This window comes from Talpa europaea, assembly GCF_964194135.1.
Source record: "Talpa europaea genome assembly, chromosome: 1".
NCBI classification, from domain to species: Eukaryota; Metazoa; Chordata; class Mammalia; order Eulipotyphla; family Talpidae; genus Talpa; species Talpa europaea.
In genome coordinates, this window is record NC_140073.1 from 94,177,301 (window position 1) to 94,194,503 (window position 17,203).

The 17,203-nt window shown below is 40.7% G+C and overlaps 1 protein-coding gene across 2 annotated transcripts in view; it reads right to left on the minus strand.

Annotated features, from left to right (window-relative positions):
• The window catches only part of CACNB4 (calcium voltage-gated channel auxiliary subunit beta 4), a gene marked incomplete at both ends in the record, with an annotated part of 227,641 nt that overhangs the window by 113,560 nt on the left and 96,878 nt on the right, over positions 1-17,203 (minus strand). Inside the window, one exon of one of the 2 annotated variants that reach the window (XM_084237968.1) lies at positions 2,149-2,193. The exons of the other annotated variant lie outside the window; for it this stretch is intronic. Within the exon in view, the coding sequence (XP_084094094.1) occupies positions 2,149-2,193 (45 nt within the window). Of the gene's footprint in view, positions 1-2,148; positions 2,194-17,203 lie in introns of those variants that run through there. 2 annotated transcript variants of the gene reach the window in all.

Here is a 17,203-nt window from a genome sequence, read left to right on the forward strand (position 1 = left end):
CTATCCACCAGACCTGTTCGAGAGCTTTGCTTCAATCTGGGCAAACCCCCACACTTACAGCCATAAATGCATTGGCACTGAGAAAGACTGCTGAGGATGTGGCACTCCAGGTGTGGCTTTATTTTTCACTTCACCGGGTCAGCTATTTAGGCCTAGTCTTCTCCATTGGCTTGAAGCTTTGTTCACACCATCTTGGGTAACACATCACATTATTCTTCCTTATAAAAACAAACAAACTCAAATGAGCATTCAGAGTCAGTTCACCCCTCCGAACACCTCTGTCTTCCCCTCTGGTTTATGTGACACCTTTTGATCCCACCCCTCTGTACTTTCCAACGAGGACTGACCAGAGGCCCTTCTTCATTCCTGGGTGGCCCACCTTCCTTGCCTCGGCAGATGTACACACTCCAGAGCAGCTCAGCCTGCTGGCCACCACTGAGTCACCAGGAGCACGGCACTGCAGTACCTACACTACCCACCATCAACTACCGCCACCGAGTAAAGTCACTGCACTCTCCATGTCCCACCCTACAGAAACACTCAGCCGTCCTGGGAGGCTGGAGCAAAGGAGGAGAAATGTCTCATACTTACAATGGCTCCCCCTGAAACAGAGCATCTAAAAGGTACACAGTTCTGGAAAACAAAGTGCTGGATACACTAGTTCCTGACCGACTGTTCACAGCAGCCAGATTCGAAAATAACTGGCTATTCTGAAGAAACTCCAATTAGGAGCAATTCAGTACCCAAGTTTAAAATCAAGCATTGAAAATAAAGCTACAATTGAATAAGGCATCACATGTTTCATAACTGAGTGTGGAGAGAGGTGTATGAGGACTAATCAGGCCTCCTGAGGAACACAGCAGAGTAGCTGGGTGACTGACCTCCTAGAGTTGCATTGTCCATTCTCCCACACCACTGGCAAGTGTGGACCTTCTCTATTTCGGCCACCAATGTTTCAGACCACAGTCCCTTGCAGTAAACTGACAGTCTGATAATTTACGAGCACGTTGGGCAACACACAGAGAGACTTTGTGGAAACAGAGTTAGAGTTAGAGCTAACACACAGACAGGAAGGAAAAATGGAATGCCTTATCAGAACAGAGGACTTCTATCTTTCACGGATAGCACATCATTTGATACATACGTCTGCACTGACGTATACCATAGGGGTTTTTTTTTGTTATAATCTGTTTATTTGGTGGTTTAGCCAGAGAACCTTATATAACACATTCATATTTCAAATGTAGCAACATGTATGGCATTGCACTTGTCTAAAATTCAGACTTTGCACAGCAGGTCCCCTTGGCCACCCCTGATCATTCTACCTTGTAAGGTTTCCATATAATTGATGAAAAATAGAGAAGTACCACCAGCAACAGCAAAAAAAAAAAAAAAATCAGTAGACAGTTTACCCTATATGCAAAAGCTAGCATTCTGATGGCATGACTTTAGAGATGTCAGAAAACCACGTCGATCCTGATTTTAATAGACTGCATGAATCTGACCTATGGAGGGAAAAAGAGTCTAGTTTTCTAACCAAAACAGGTGAACCTACCTCTGTCTTCCAGGGTAGAGTATAAGAACACTACCCACTTCCTCTGCATGGGTGTTAGATGCCCACAACCTTTGCACCTGATTTCCTTAACAAAGAAGCAAAAGATGTGTACCTCTTGTTTGGCCAGAAAGCACATAATACAGCTACAGCTGAGGAACTTCCATTCATGCTAGTTCAATAAACAATGTGTATTATATAATGAATGAGCCTTTTCTATAAACCCTGCTACTGGAAAACACAGGCACTTTCTGCATAGTTTAAGCCAGTCTACAAGGAGCAGTTACCCCTTGTGAGATCAAACGTGGATCGAGTAATACATAAATCTGAGCAGCCTACACTCTTAGGTGCCTCTGCTATCACCTTAATTTCTTTTTCACTTGACAAGAAATTACACAATAAAGAATAATTTCCATTAACTCTGAGGATACAGAGAACATTTTCACAGCAGCCAGAAAGCCCCGAATGATGTTGGCTTTCTGCTCCATGTTCCCTGCGTTGCCTAAGAAATAAGGAGGGATGGGGGTGGGGGGGGGGTGGTAGTGGGAGGAGGAAGAGGAGGGGAGAGGGAATCAGCTATCTATGAAAATACTTACAGCCTCCGAGTCTTCAATTCCATGCAGGTACAAATTGTCATACATGGAGGTCTGATAATCCAGAGCACCTCTTTCAAGGCAAAAACAAAATTGGTACTGAAGCCACAGCTAGAGCTAAAAGATAGAAAAGGCCTGTTTGAAAGAACTGCGCCTGCCTTATCTTTTCTTGTGGATTTACCAGGCAAGATTCTATTCATTCACATCACATAGGGTAAGGTTATCCCCAGAGACAGTCCAGACCTGGCATTTTATCTGCCTTCCCCATACAGAGCATAAAAAAGCAAAACCCTTCCTCAACCACAGACTGGTGACTGAGCTAGGAAAGCGGCCTCTGATTGGCTCGGCTCCCCTGCTTCAGTCAGCTGAAGAGCGTTCCCTGGGAGAGTGGAGGGTGACTCGGAGCATCCTACCCCGCAAAGAGCTGCTTCCTGTTTCGCCTATATTGTACAGTGCTGCAATAAACACTCATCAATATCTAAAAGGCTGCTTGGAATGTTTGTAAAGGCAGACTATTGGGTACTCTAAACACAACTGCTCATCTCCTTAATTAAATTTACAATTTGGGGGAGGGTGGAGGAGCAGAGGAGAAATTTTATTTCCAGAGTACAGTGATAAAGACAGGTGGACAGATACTAATCTCTACCCAGCATCTGTACTTCACAGATGTAATTTAAGCCAAACAGGAAATAAGTCATTTAATTTTTTTTAACAAGGTAAAGGAAAAATGAATAAACAGCTGTAAGATTTCTTGTGGGAATTTCTACCGTGAAAGTTTTCAGAATTCTCACTGAAGTCTCTCTAGCTCACTGGCAGGAAAATACCTCTTTTACCCAGCTAATGAAGTTTGAAACAAAATCCAAAAAGCCTTTATTTAGATGCAAAATTTTAAGTATCTTTTTAGCATGATTTTTATGTGACAATGTCTTAACTTAAATCCTTCATCTCCTTTCCGATACTTAGTGCTTTCATAGTCTAAAAATGGAGTTGATCTTTCTCCAAAACCCAAACTTAAATATTTCTAAAACAGCACTGTTCTTTTCCCTTCCCCTTCTCCCACCACACTGCAACTCGGTTTGACCTAGCACCGAGCTTACCTAGATACTTACAGCTTCCTGGTCAACCAATAAGATACAGCAGCTTTGAAACTGGAGAGCGCTACAGTTCACTCAAAAAGAAGCCAGCTAAATTTGGAAAATGGAGTTGGTGAGGGGCAAAGAACACAATCCAGAAGTGCCATGACTCACTGGGGTAGGCAATGACCCAGAAACTCTGAGATTCGGAGTCCAGTATTAGCTTCACCACTAATTGGTTGGAAGACTGGACCAGTCACCACATCTAGGATCTTTAGTTTCTTCACGTGCCAAACCGAGGTAAGAAAGAACTCAGAGAAAGCACTTTGCGTATCTAACGTGCAACATAAATGCTCTCCAATGACAACCCTGTTTTATCAGTCAGAAAGCACTGGCTGCAGTTCTTGGGAGCTCAGTAATGGCTGGCCCGAGGAAATGAGACCTGTTCTTCTAGCCAGTATCTCTGAAACGCATAGCTCATAAAGGAATAATCCTGATTCACAAGAGGCAACACAAGTGCTATAACTGCTGAGGGGAGTTCAGAATTTCCAGGTCTGTGCTGATTCATCAATGTTTCCCCATCACAGTTGAACCATTTGCAAACAGCCCCAACACTTGGTCACTTTCAAATATAAAAGATCGCAAGAGAACTCATCTGTCCTTCAGAGCCCCAAAACATAGGCTTCCTAAAGGATGTCAGCCCAGGCCTACACAGAGGGAAAAGGGAAGCAGAAAAGGGTATAATTGGTGGGATTCCATGGGAAGAAACCCAGTGCCAGTTCTACGTGTCGAAAACCCTGTACCCCAAGCAAGTCACTTCCCAGAATAACTTCACCTTTCCCTCCATAAAGCCGCAGGACTGGATCCAAGGATTATAGCCTTAAATGTAAGCATCAGTCTCTGTTATTTTAATTAACTCTATAACTATAGTCATATGGAATTTTTAGCCAGACAGAAAATTGGGGCAAGAGGGTCGTTCTTTCTCCATAAGTTTTCCAGGTCATTTCCTTACTTTACCATGTCAGTTGAGAGTATAGATGGTGCCTGAATATCTTTAGATGTGAATCTAAATTGGGTGTGGAGGGGTGCAGACAGGCCTCCATTTTCATAATTCACCAAGATGGGAAAGATTATTCCCTACTGAGAAAACAACACATGGCTCGGTTCCTTGCCTGCATCTCCAAGTCTCAGAGTGCTCCCTACAGCTAATGTAAGGGCCTAAAGGAAGTTTTTAAAGATCAAGGGCTCATCTGGGATACACTAATGCATGTAGTACACAAGTCTGCCTGGAAGGGAAGTCAGGAAAGAGGCAATGGATCAAACACAGCAGTCTGGACACCTACACCCTTTAAGGACTAAGATAAATGTAAAGTGGGGCAGGTTGGTTCTGCCAGCTTCCCAGGAAGTTAGAAAAATGCAGGACTCAGAATCACAAATTGTTAGAGGTGAGAGAACCCCAAAGGTCACCTCACATTGCCCTTATTTTAATATTCAGAAAGGTTCAATTATTTTATTCAAAGCAATAATTTCCTAAATACTTGAGTGTCCCTTCCCCACTCCCATCTTTTTTTCAGTGATAAATTTTTATTTTTTAATGTATATTTTTTTACATCATTGTCCATTTTTTAACAATGTTTGCTTCCCCCATAGAATTTCCTTCACCAATGCACACATGCACCATCACCTCAGTGCCCTGTGGGGATTTTTAAAAAAAGGGATAAGGGCCAGCTGACATGTTCCCAAGAGGAATTAGGTAAAACCAAAGGAGGTCACTTTGGTGGGAAAATCGCTATTTTTTCCCACTCCTTTCACTCCAAAAATTGCTTAATCACAAGTCATTTGGTCACCCACAAGCTAACAACTAAAAATCAACTAATAGATTGTGGAATCTGCCCCTAGCGTTTGCATCTACACAGAAAAAGCACGGCACCTACAAGTCACCTAGAAGTTTCAACCCAATAGACAGGCTGACCCCAGAGTTGCAGAGGAGTCCTAGGAAGGACCCAATTAGGAATTCCCAAGGAACTCTGAGGAGCTATATACTCAGAAGTCCAAGAGGAACTTGGAACTTACCGTTTCTATCCCAAGATTGCTTCTCTGACCCGAATGCTGGCTGAGAAGAAGTGGGAGGTCCCTGGGAGCACGGTGTTCCTGTTTCTGATCACCTCAAATCCCCAGGCTTTGGAATTCTAGCAGGTCCAAATTCCCAGGACCAAATTTCAAGGATCTCATACCTCACTGCAGCAAGAGATGAAAAGCAGCTAAGGGACTGGCACCCTCTTGTTTTTGAAGTTCTCCAGTTAAGTGATTGGTTAAGAGGATGAAAGACAAACTACCCCCACACCCAGTCTATTTCTCCTACCTCAGGCTACAATGAAAACAAGTCTGAAAACCTTGGGGCTCATCTCATGTTGGTGTTGCCCAGTGACTGATCCATCTCTCATCAGTGAGTAGCCTCCAAAACAATATGACCCCAAAAAGGCTGCCTCGCATTCTGAGGTTTTTTTGCTCAATGTGTTTCTGACCCATTTCCCTTCAAGTCATCGCTCATTAGTATCAACAGTTCAAAGTAAGAGGTCCTGTGTAAAAGCATGGTCTGTATGACAATGTCTGTGTAAGTTCCATGATTCTTAGTGGGAAGACTGTCCTTACAATTTGACAAATGACTCTGCTGAGTTCCATTTGATGGAGGCAATAGTAGGGTCCTCAACTAATCCAAAAAGCTCTTTTCTGTATCACCAGAGAACATTACTTTTAGTTAAATATTGTTTGCTTCAATCTTAGGAACATGGAGTTCCTTCACCTTACCTGGATCCCTATACCCAACCCCCTGGGTTTTGTGGTACAGCAAATCTATGGAACTGGCAGTGGAATAGAAAGGATAAGCATTTCTCTCTTCCATTTGTTTGGAAAGGGAAAAGAGGGAGAAAAAAGCCAGAGTAAGCTGATTAGTTCTGAGTTTTCATGATCGAGACAACTGGTAAAGATTTGGAAACAGAGGGAAAGTTTGCGATCTGATTTTCCATCTAGATTTCTCTGGAATTTAACTGTTCCAAGTCAGGGAGTTATGTGTTCCTCAGCAGACTCTGAGAGGTCAGGAAAGAGACCAAGGAACAGTGTGTGGACTCAGCAAAGCCAAGTCTTTTTTGCCGGTTGGCTGGGCCGCATAGAAGTCCAAGAGCTCTGCTTGCCTATCCAGCCCTGCGAATTATTGTGCTCTTTGTTTTTAAGTTTTACTAAGTGACCACAGTGCGCTAAATTAGTTTTTCCTTCTTCTGCTCCGCAAGTACTAATAATCCACTCCTTTGTCTCTAGAAATCTGTGTGGAATTGCAAATATTAATAATATTCCTCCCTAACGTGCTTCAGCTAGGTGGTACCGGCAGGGCAGACAAAGAAATGAAAACAAAACATCACAATTTATGTCCTTTTTAAGAGTCCTCCAAGTTTGAATCTAGACCTCACTACCTAGGCAGTCGTGTCCTGGAGTCTCCCTGGGCCTCATCTGTAACATAGAGATAATAATAGCTCGGGATTTAATGAGTTAATATATGCCTAGCACATAGCAGGGAAGAGGAAAGAATCAGTCTTTTTTCCTTTGTTTTATTTTAATGAAAGTAGTATGGAATCAGGGCCGCCTACATCAGCCAGCTCCAAGGGCCCCCACACACTGCGAGTTGTGTGAATGGTAGTCCCCAGTGCCGTGGGGCAGAAAGACTATGGAACAGGGACTCTGGAGCCAGACTGCCCACATCTCTCTGCTGTGCCACTTGCCACTGTGCCTCCATTTCCTCATTTACAAAATGGGGATTATCCCAGACTACTGTGAAGATGAAAAGCCTTGTGTAAGAAAGGGCTCAGAGCAGTGCCTGGCACAAACTCTGCATAAGCTTAGGCAGCTTCTTATCTTTGAGCTCTGGCCAGAAACCCTGATGCCTTTGCCTCTGGAGTGGAATCCCTATTTCTTGCCCCTGAGGCTGGCCTGATCTTCACGATCCCCACCTACATCCCTGGGCTTAGCCAATAGAACTGAGACCATCAGGCTGCCTCCTGTTGCCCTACTTAACGCCATGCCAGTCTCCTTCCGACTGCCGGCCTGTTTCATCTGTCAGGGCTGATGGCTCCTTATGCTGAAGCTGGCTTGTACAGTCCAGTCTTCTTGGCCTGACAAGGCCTCAACCCTTCAGCTACCCTGCTGGACTCTGCTCCGAGACTCCTTGTGCAACCCAGGGTACCCAGTACTCTCACACCAGCCTTCCCAGGAGCCTGGCTTCTTGAGCAACCAGAATTCTAAACTCCATTGTCCCACCAGTCACTCCTGGACAATCTCAACCTGTCACAAACATTGCCAAGAAGATGACTCCATGACAATCCTATGATATACACTATGTGTTTTTACCAAGGACACAGAAAGGCAGAGAAAAACAGAGAAGGGGCCTCCCTGGTGGTGCAGTGGTTGAGCGCTGGGTTGCGAAGCTGCCCGCAGCCTCTGCAGCGCCGGTTCGATCCCCGACTGCTCCCCGGCCACTGGAGGAGGGTCCCGCATGGCGTGCAGACCTCTCCTGCCGCCCGCTGTTCCCCTCAGCAGTGTACTTCGGTCTTTCTGCCTGCTCTGCTCCCCACTCTGGCTCTGGTGAATTCTCTCACCCTCCCATGCTTCTGACTATACCCAGTGCTTGTATAAATAAATAAATAAATCTTTGAAGGAAAAAAAAAAAAACAAACAACAGAGAAGGAGGGAGAGAGAAAGATGCAGAAACAGAAAACCCCAGAGCCACTCAAAGAAGAATAAATATATGGACTAGTTCCCCTCCTCTCTGCTGTTCTTGATGGCTCCAGGAAAAAAATAAGTCTTCATAATTCATAAAAGTGAGTATAGGTAAGGTAAAAAATTCCCATGGCCTATTCAACTTGCCAAAAAATGACAGATCCCGCTTTGTGATTGACATATTACTCAGAAATCTCTCACTTTCTGAAATTTCTGTTAAAAAAAGTGCCAATCTCTGGCAAAAACATTCCATACAGCCACAATTTTCATTAATACTGTGCAACTTTATTTTTCATTCTGCAAAATGAACCAGGGAGAACAGCTGGTGTTCTCCCTATGGCCTATATATCATCTAGCTGATACTATCGATGCTAATTTAACAGTCCTGGCTTCCAATTGTCCACTGCCCTGCACTATTTCAGAAACCGGGAACTTAAAGATCAGCAAGACATGACTGCATTCTCCTGGAAGCCAGCAGAGTGATGGTGCGGTGGCAATGCTGGAAATCCTTCAGACCAAACTGAACCAAGGAGATGACTGCAATTAAAGCTCTCACATTTTGAACTCCTCTGATGACGGCTAGAGAGTAATTTGACTCCTTTATCTGCAAAGCTTCAGCAGGAGTGAGAAACAGGAAAGGGGTAAGAAAGAGATCAGTTTCACTCATGGAGCAGAACTGAATCAGCCACCAACTTACTATATGGCCTTGGGCAAATCACTTCTGGGATTCCAAATTTGCTACAAAGAGTAAACAGTTTAAATTTTTATGTAAAAATTGTGAAATATTATTTCTATTTTTTTACGGCTTTCAGAGAAAAAGCCAAATTTTTCCTATCCAATCGCGTTTTACTCTGATTTAATAACAAGATTTACATACAGAGCAATTCAGTCATCCAATAGTCATCCATAAATGCTAATTGAGTACTTAAGATCTCCAGATTGTGCCAGTTGCTATTTGAAATCTTGCAAGGCTTACCCCTGTTCTGAAGACCCAAATCTTGGAGATGGTCTAGCACGACCGTTTCTCTTTTCACATCCCTCATTTTACACCTCTCGCTCCTTCACTCTCTTCTGTACATCCAGCTTGGTCCCACTGGATACGGACCACTGGGCTCTGTCTATCCTGAGTCCTCTACTTAGAACCACCCCACCTACAGGCCCTACTCTGCCTGTATGAACATGAATGCGTGACATGGATGAATTACTATCTGTCTCCAGAATGTGAGTTCTATGGAAAGAGGTCTTAGGTAGCTTCTTATTTATCATCCTATCCACCCCATACAGCCTTGTCCATAGATGGCTTTCAATAAATATGAATATTTCATGATGGCCCTGAATGCTTTGGCTACTTCTTCATCCCCTTCCTGCCGGGGAGACTGGTCCTGTTCAGATTCAGATTCTTAAAAATTAATCTAGGGGGGACACAGCAATACTGTTTTTGACAATGCCTTTGTTTCAAAGAAAACATGTTACAAGGTGTGGTGGAAGGGGTTGGAGGGAGAGAGAACAAGAGCAAGAGCTTTATTCTATAAGAGATCCTCAATAAAAACTATTTGTTGGAATTGAATGACAAACATGGAAAAAAAAAACACACACATTTTAAGCCCTGATGTTACTGTCTCCATTATAATCTATGTGGCCTAGTCTAGCAGATATTTGAGATCTTAAAGGGAATCAACAGAAAAGGAACTGAGCCAGGAATCCGTCGGGTCAATTTTAAGGCTTCTACGGATTTGTGAGGCATCAGGGACTCTGATCTGAGCTGGACTTGGGTCAACTGTAGAGGTTTTGCTTTGCTTTGTTTCGTTTTTTCCTTGAGTGGAATCTATGGGCAAAGGGGATATTGCTAATGATGGATCAGTGGTAGTAGTAGGGTCCTTGGATGTTTCCCAAAACTTTGTTGCATCAGAACATATTTTTTGGAGAAACACCAAAATCTTTTAAGGAAAGAATGCCAGACCATGTGCCTCTCAAGGGCAAGAACTATGTCTTATTGATCTTGTTAACATACTTCTCTCTGACCCCGTGCCTATCACAGTCACTGGAGAAGAGAAGGTCAATAACTACAGATTGGATAGGGTAGTGTGATATAGATGAGTTCCACATGATACATGTGTCCCATGTTCTAGCACATCTCAAGCAGCCTTAGACAGCAGCTAGAACCATAACAGGGGAGCAGGGAAATCTGAATGAATCCAAAATACTGATCTTAGAGTAGCAATGCCCTTCCTAGAGTACCCCTGCTAGTGGACCTAAAGATTTTAAAATACTGCCAGATTTGAGTAGAATTATCTCAGACAGTGGATTGATCTTAGCTTTCAGGCTGGCAGTTTTCAGTTTCTGCATCTTGGTTGAGTGTTAAGGAGATAATGATGGTTTTGAAGCACACTGCTGAGCCTTGACTTCTCTAATATTCTATGTAGCCAAGATGACTAAAAGCCATGAGTATTAGGTGATTAGTATTCATTTTCCACTTCTTCCTTTTCACAGTAAACCCCATGCCAGCCCCACTTGTAGCAAGGTAGATGACTCTCCATCTAGAAACTACCTCTCACAGACTCTCTTACAGTTAGATATGACCCTCTTCTTGCCAAGTGAACTTGAGTGAAAGTAATGTGCCCAACTTATGCATCACATACTTGAAAGGGTATTAATTGCCCACCACTTACTCTTTTCCCTGTGTCTTTGGAGGTGGTGCTGATGAATTAATTTCTAACATACAGATAAGGATCGCATGCTGGGGATAAAGAGATAGTAAGCTAAAGAAGGTAAGTTGGTAAGTGATCTGTGGAGCAAGGCTACTCTGTTCTCTGGGACTGTTGTACTGTACTGTTCGGAGAAAAGGCAAAACACCACCATCTTATTTATACGTCTGTACTTGGGGAACTTTGTTGAAGCAGCTTATGATAATACCAGCTGTAAAAACTAAACTACAGAGGCTATTAGCACAGGAACAAGACAACCAGAAAAAAGTGTCCAAAAGCTTAGGCACTTGACTCAGAAAAGGGCACCTTCTAGACTGTTTGTTCTTCTAATTCTCTTTCACAAACTGGTGACAAAAACAATGTGTTGGTCAATTATAACGAATTCCTTCCCCACCTCTTCCAACACCATTAACAATAGAATATTATTATGTAAATGTTTAGCCATAAAAACCTGTTTATTTTCAAAGACTAAGGACAAAAACAAAATGTTAGTAATCTAAAAACACATAAAAATTGTCAACTTTGTACTCTTTTCCAAAGCCCTAATGTATTCAAAGAATATCTTCAACTCCATTGGTTTTTTTAATTGAAGTAGACCACTACAAAGAGAAAAAATATTCACCACCTATAAGCAAAGCCCATAAGGATTTCCTCATGAAGATTTGGATTTTCAATATCATTTCTCCTCATTCCCAACTGTTTGGTCATTTCCTCTGCAGTACTGAATGGAAAATTAGTTGGAGCACTGAGTCCAAAGCTTTTCCCCAAGAGGTATGAACAGAAACAAGCTGAGTTGCTTGATCTAAACTCCAATTTTCAGATGCGATTCTCGCATCAAATATTCAAGGAAAATAACAATCATCTCCAGAGTAAATAGTATAAATTTAGGAACAAACAATAAAAATAACATACATTTGTATTGACACAAAATAGAAAAGAATATTTAAAAAAAAATCAATAATCCCTTATCCATGGAGGCATATTTCGTAAATCCAAAAACATAAACAACTTCATCAGCACCACATTCAAACAACTGAGTATGTAGTTATTGGTAAAATGCACCCACAAAACACACACCCACACAAGGCCTTGCAGTTATTCAGCAATCCATTTTTCTTATAAAAGTGATTTTTCTGATACTTAAGAAAGACAAATGAAAATTAAAAGTAGCAATATGTGAAAAAATATTTAGGTGGCACGTAACTTACAGCACCCCAAATTCACTGCATTCCTGAACCTGCATTGGAGGGTAAACTATAAATACTACTTGACCTTCTAGATTTGTACACCTTAGAAATCCATTTTCCTTTAAACTGGAAAGGCAGTAGTATTACAATTTCTAAAAACAGTAGTTTAAAATAAATTATCTCTAATAATCCCTGTAAGTTATTCTTTCAACATCAAATTAGCTCTTTTATCAAATATAAAACAGTATCAGATAGTAAAGTAATAACTCTTGTCCAGAAATAATGTTAAATCATAATGTTCTACTAGGTTTCTTGGACACCTTGGACCTTGCACTTAAAGTTACGGAGCAATAGTCTTAACATAAATTGTCTACCTTGACATGAATTGGAAGAGAGACAAGCAGACACTACCAATCCATTCCAGAAAACAAGGGGGAAATTCATACATAACATATTGCAATGGCTCCCAGAATATTATCTGCAGGTATTAAGAAAAGGGCATTAGCAAATATTCAGATTTACCTCACTTGATGAGAAATGATGAGTTTTTCTCTACAGGTACCTTTAAAGCTTTCCATTAAAATTTTGAACTAAAAGACTAGGTCAAGCCTTAACTGATACACGCTTTTTGAAAAGGACATCTATTAGAATGCTAAGATATTAACCAACACAGCAACTATGAAAATCATTATATCTCCAAACAAGCAAGTCAACAACCACATAAGTTGGGGGAAAAGGATAAAAGATTCAGTAGAAGGGATCATCAGCTAATTTCAAAACTAGTAGAGTCATTCATTTTCTTTCACATCAACTCCTGTTGGTTGTGTTTGCCTCATTTAAACATACACTCAATGAGCATAAAATAATCAGAAAGATCTGAAGGTTTAGAAAAGATGGGAAAGCTTCCTAACATCACACAACTCTGAAACCATACAAGAAGAAAATATATTTTTTGTTATATTCATCCTCCATTTATTTGCCTACTGTTACCTCTAACTTACAACATCTTTCTCATTTTACTCTATTTCATGCACTCAGGACTCTTTCCCTAAAACATGTGCTTATGATCCAGCATCCTGCTGCTTCTTATGCTTAAAATCAACTTATGCATTCTTCTTGCCTACTGAAATTTTCCCACAAATATTCCTTTTACAGGCCAACTCTTTATAATGAGATCTTCCACTGCCAGTTCTTCCATAAAAATTCTATTTTTAAAGCACTCCAATGAGTGTATTTATTTTTCTGATTATGAAAGTAAAATATTTTTAAGGTGGTAGTGCAGGAAACTTGCAAAATTCCAAAAAAAAAATCAAAAAAAGAATGAAAACCTGTATTGTATTTTATTTCATATTTAGGACATACTCTATGTAAACTTTTGTACTCTCTTAACAACAACATGGAATTTTCTCACTTTGCTAAAAACTCATAAACACAATCTAGTACAATTACATAATATTGCACCATATGAATGTACTATGCAGTTCCCATTGTTTTGCTCTTATAAATAGCGCTGCATTATATTAGCCTCCAACTCAGATTATTTTCTTGGCCTAGACTCCCAGATATTCTTCAGTCAAAGTGTATAAACATTTTAAGTCTCTTGATCACATTGCCAAATGCTGTGCAGAAAGACTCCATCAATTTACATACCTATATTTCAATGTGGTGCTATCACCAGCAAAGGGACAAGGGGGGAGAAAGGGAATCTGAGGATCATATTTTCTATGCGAAAAATGCAGTCACTGCTGCTTTAATGTGTACTTTTGCTAACAAATAAATACATATGAATACTTATACCACTGCATTTTTTTCATAAGTATGGTAAATCCACTGTCCCTAAGTAGAAATTTCCACATCTAGATAACAAGAGACTGTGATGCTCTTTACTCTACTCTCTTTTTGGAAAATCTTAATGAAAATGCATTAAGGGGCCTCCCCAGTGGCGTAGGGGTTAAGTCTCAGCGCTATCATGCTGGCTGAGGCCTGGGTTCAATCCCCAGCCAGGGAGCTGGCCCACATATGATGCACAAACTTCTCCTGTCTAGTCCACTGCTCCCCTCAGCAGTGTATTTCAGTAAATCTGCCTGCTCTGCTCCCAACTCTGTCTGGTGAATCCTCTCACACTCCACACCTCTGGCCCACATCCCAGTTCTTCTATGCATAAATAAATAAATTTTTAAATATTTTAAAATAAATATTTTTTAAAATAAAGAAAATACATGTAAAGCTGCAATTCTCAACAGTGAGAAATCAGAATCACCCTCAGCTTTTTAAAAATCCATTTAGATTCTAGGAATTCAAACTCAAGAGAGATTCTATTATCTATATTTTCTAAAAATCCCACTGCCATCACTAAAGAAGTCCAATGAGCTAAGACTGCAACAGTTAAAAATACAGTGAATAAGCTACTGCATGCAACACCTAAGGCATAAGACAAAAACCATTATTCCCTAACTATTATTTTATTCTTTGGTAATGATTTTTTACATCAATCAAGCAAGCAATGCACTCACCCTGTGAGATCTACTTTTAGTGAGTGACACATCATTGCCCATATCTTTTAGCCTTAACTTCTAAGAGTGATCTTTTTCACATGAAAATAAAGCAGCCTACATATTGGTGTACCTTTTGTTTACAGACCAGAATTTGGCAAAATTATGTACACATTAGACAGGAAGTATCTAGTGTGACTTTCTAAAATGGCACCACTTCCAACTCAAGGAGAACCTCTCTGCCTGTATCCTATGGGTCAGGAATGTGTGTTTATCTTATTTACTGATTGATGGTAACATTTCCAAATATGAAATCTCATCTAACCCTTCAATCCACCCCAACTCACTCCCATCTCTAAACAACCAATTAAGCCCCTCGCACACTACTAAGCACTGTACCGGGTCAGTGGTGACAACTGAATGACCTAGGTTTAGGAAGTGCCCTCCTATCACTCTCAGAGCCAGGTTAGCAACACTATAATGATGAGGAAATGAGATCTTAGGTCAGGGACAAAATTTTCCTCCATATCAACTCTGATACATCCCATTTGACGGGGCAATGCTAGCTTAAGAAGAACGTGGACCCAGTCAGACTTTCCAAGTGTTGCCTAATCCCTTGCCAGGGGTCACAAATTGAACAGTTATAAATTATCACCACAAGAATCTCTGCAAGAGTTATTTCAGAGATTCTACTCTTCCCTCTCAGAGGCTAAAAGTGATCATCCCTTCCCTTCTAAAAGGAAGAGACAGAAGGTGAGCACCAACTTAAGTGCTGTAACTAGTACTTACACTGTTGAGTCAGAATGCAATGAGTAACTGCATGTCCTTGACAAATCCATAAGTGGAAAACTGACTCCAATTTTCCAACAAGGAAAGTAAGGGACAGATTTTTTTTAATTAGATAAAATACGAGTCTAAATGAATTATCTGTTCTGCAGACAAATTCCCCAAAGGATCTGCTTTACCATGGCCAATCACCTCTAGTACAAACTAATTGACAATGATGAATAGGCCACTTGAACTTCAAAAATTAAATCTTTATATGGCAATGAATATTCTTTAAAGTTTACCACTATAGTGTGTGGGGAGGAGGTGCTGCAATCTCTGCATTTGGTTGAGTTCAGAGAAACAAAGTGAATCCTCTTTCATTCTGTTCACCTCTCCAGAAACCATTTTGCCTGCCTTTGGATTATTTCTTCCATTAATGGCATCCTCAAAAAAGCCTCGGGACAGAAAATGTTGGAGGTCCCTGAGCATAAAAATCTGTGATAAAGCGTCCAAAAGAAAGAAACTTTGTTGATGTTTTGAGTTAAGTAAAAGAAAAACACATTAGCAGTGCAAATTTGGTGAGTGGAATTAGGAAACCAGGACACAGTCTACAAAAGTGTAATCACAAGGTCACACATTCACACCTAGGGATTTAGCAGTGTGTCACTGTAAATCACCACGCCAGCACTTTCCCTCCTCTTCATTTTTTTATTTTTCTAAATTTAGTGCCATTGCGAATGCTGTTAACTCAGATAACTTAGTACCTGTACACAAGGAGAGTGCATCACAGTTGGGATGAGATCCACCAATTTAAATGTCTTCCCTTCTGTATATTTCCATCTCTGGTGACAATATCTCAGTCACTATGTATCTGATTCTGATGTGTATTCTTAAGGATTTATACATCTGCATAAATTTATCATAATTTTTTCTTTGCATATACTCATTAAATATTGTACTCTTCCTCTTTTGAAATCTGATCCCAGGAAATGATTTGTATATTCCCTTTTTATTACAGAACTTTTTAAAAAAAGATTTCAAGTATGAGATGAAGATACGCCATTAAACAATCTAGAATTAAAAGTAATTAAAATCTTAATGGGAAGTGGTTGCAAGTGATTGACTATAAATGAGTACCACTCTTTTCTTTTTTTTTTTTTTCTCAAAGAAAAGTCAAAGTACACAACAGCAGCAAAGGAATGGACAAATCAGGCTCTCTACTAAAGGACACAACTTTCCCTATTCATTTCTTTAAACGTGTCTCTCAATGACTCACATTCACTCTCTGCCCCTACTGAGCTCTCCAGACCTCCAATTTTACCTATAAATCATCTTCTCCTATGTTCATTTCACCCACATTCTAGTGGAATGTAAAATCCTTCTTCTCTACCCTACACCAGATTGGGTAAAGAGTTTGATTTAAAAAAAAGAAAGTATGCAAATGTAACCCTATGACCTGCACTGGTCTCTCATTACTACCATTTGTATTTGCTCAGGTTACAATAACAAAATACCATATAGTTTTTCTCATAGTTCTGGAGGCTGGCAAGTCCAAGATCAGGGTGCCAGCAGATTTGGTGTCTGGTGAGGGTGCTCTTTCTGGTTGCACATGGGCGGACATATACTCACATGGCGAAGAAAGCAAACTCTGCACTCTTCTGTATCTTATAAAGGCTCCATCCTCATGACCTCATCTAAACCTAATTATCTCCCAAGGTCCCACATGCAAATATCATCACTGAGAATTAGGACTTCAAAATATGGCTAGGAGAAGAGGAATCATTCAGCCTATACCTGTCTGGTATGCCCTCCATATCTACCATCAGTTTTCTCCACAGACCATGTGAATCTTCAATCTGAAACTCCTACCTCATGCTTCTTCTTTAGTCATTATTAGATTATTTCTCACTCCCCTACTTCCTGGAAGGTGAATATATAGATATTCCCTCAACTCCCCATTCCAGCCCACAAAGTAGACTTCCTGCCATCCATTTTGATGGAAGAGGTATCTCTCCTCCTTCCATGGTTGATCTCTTGACCTGTGCTCAGAATCCCAATTTCTCTGG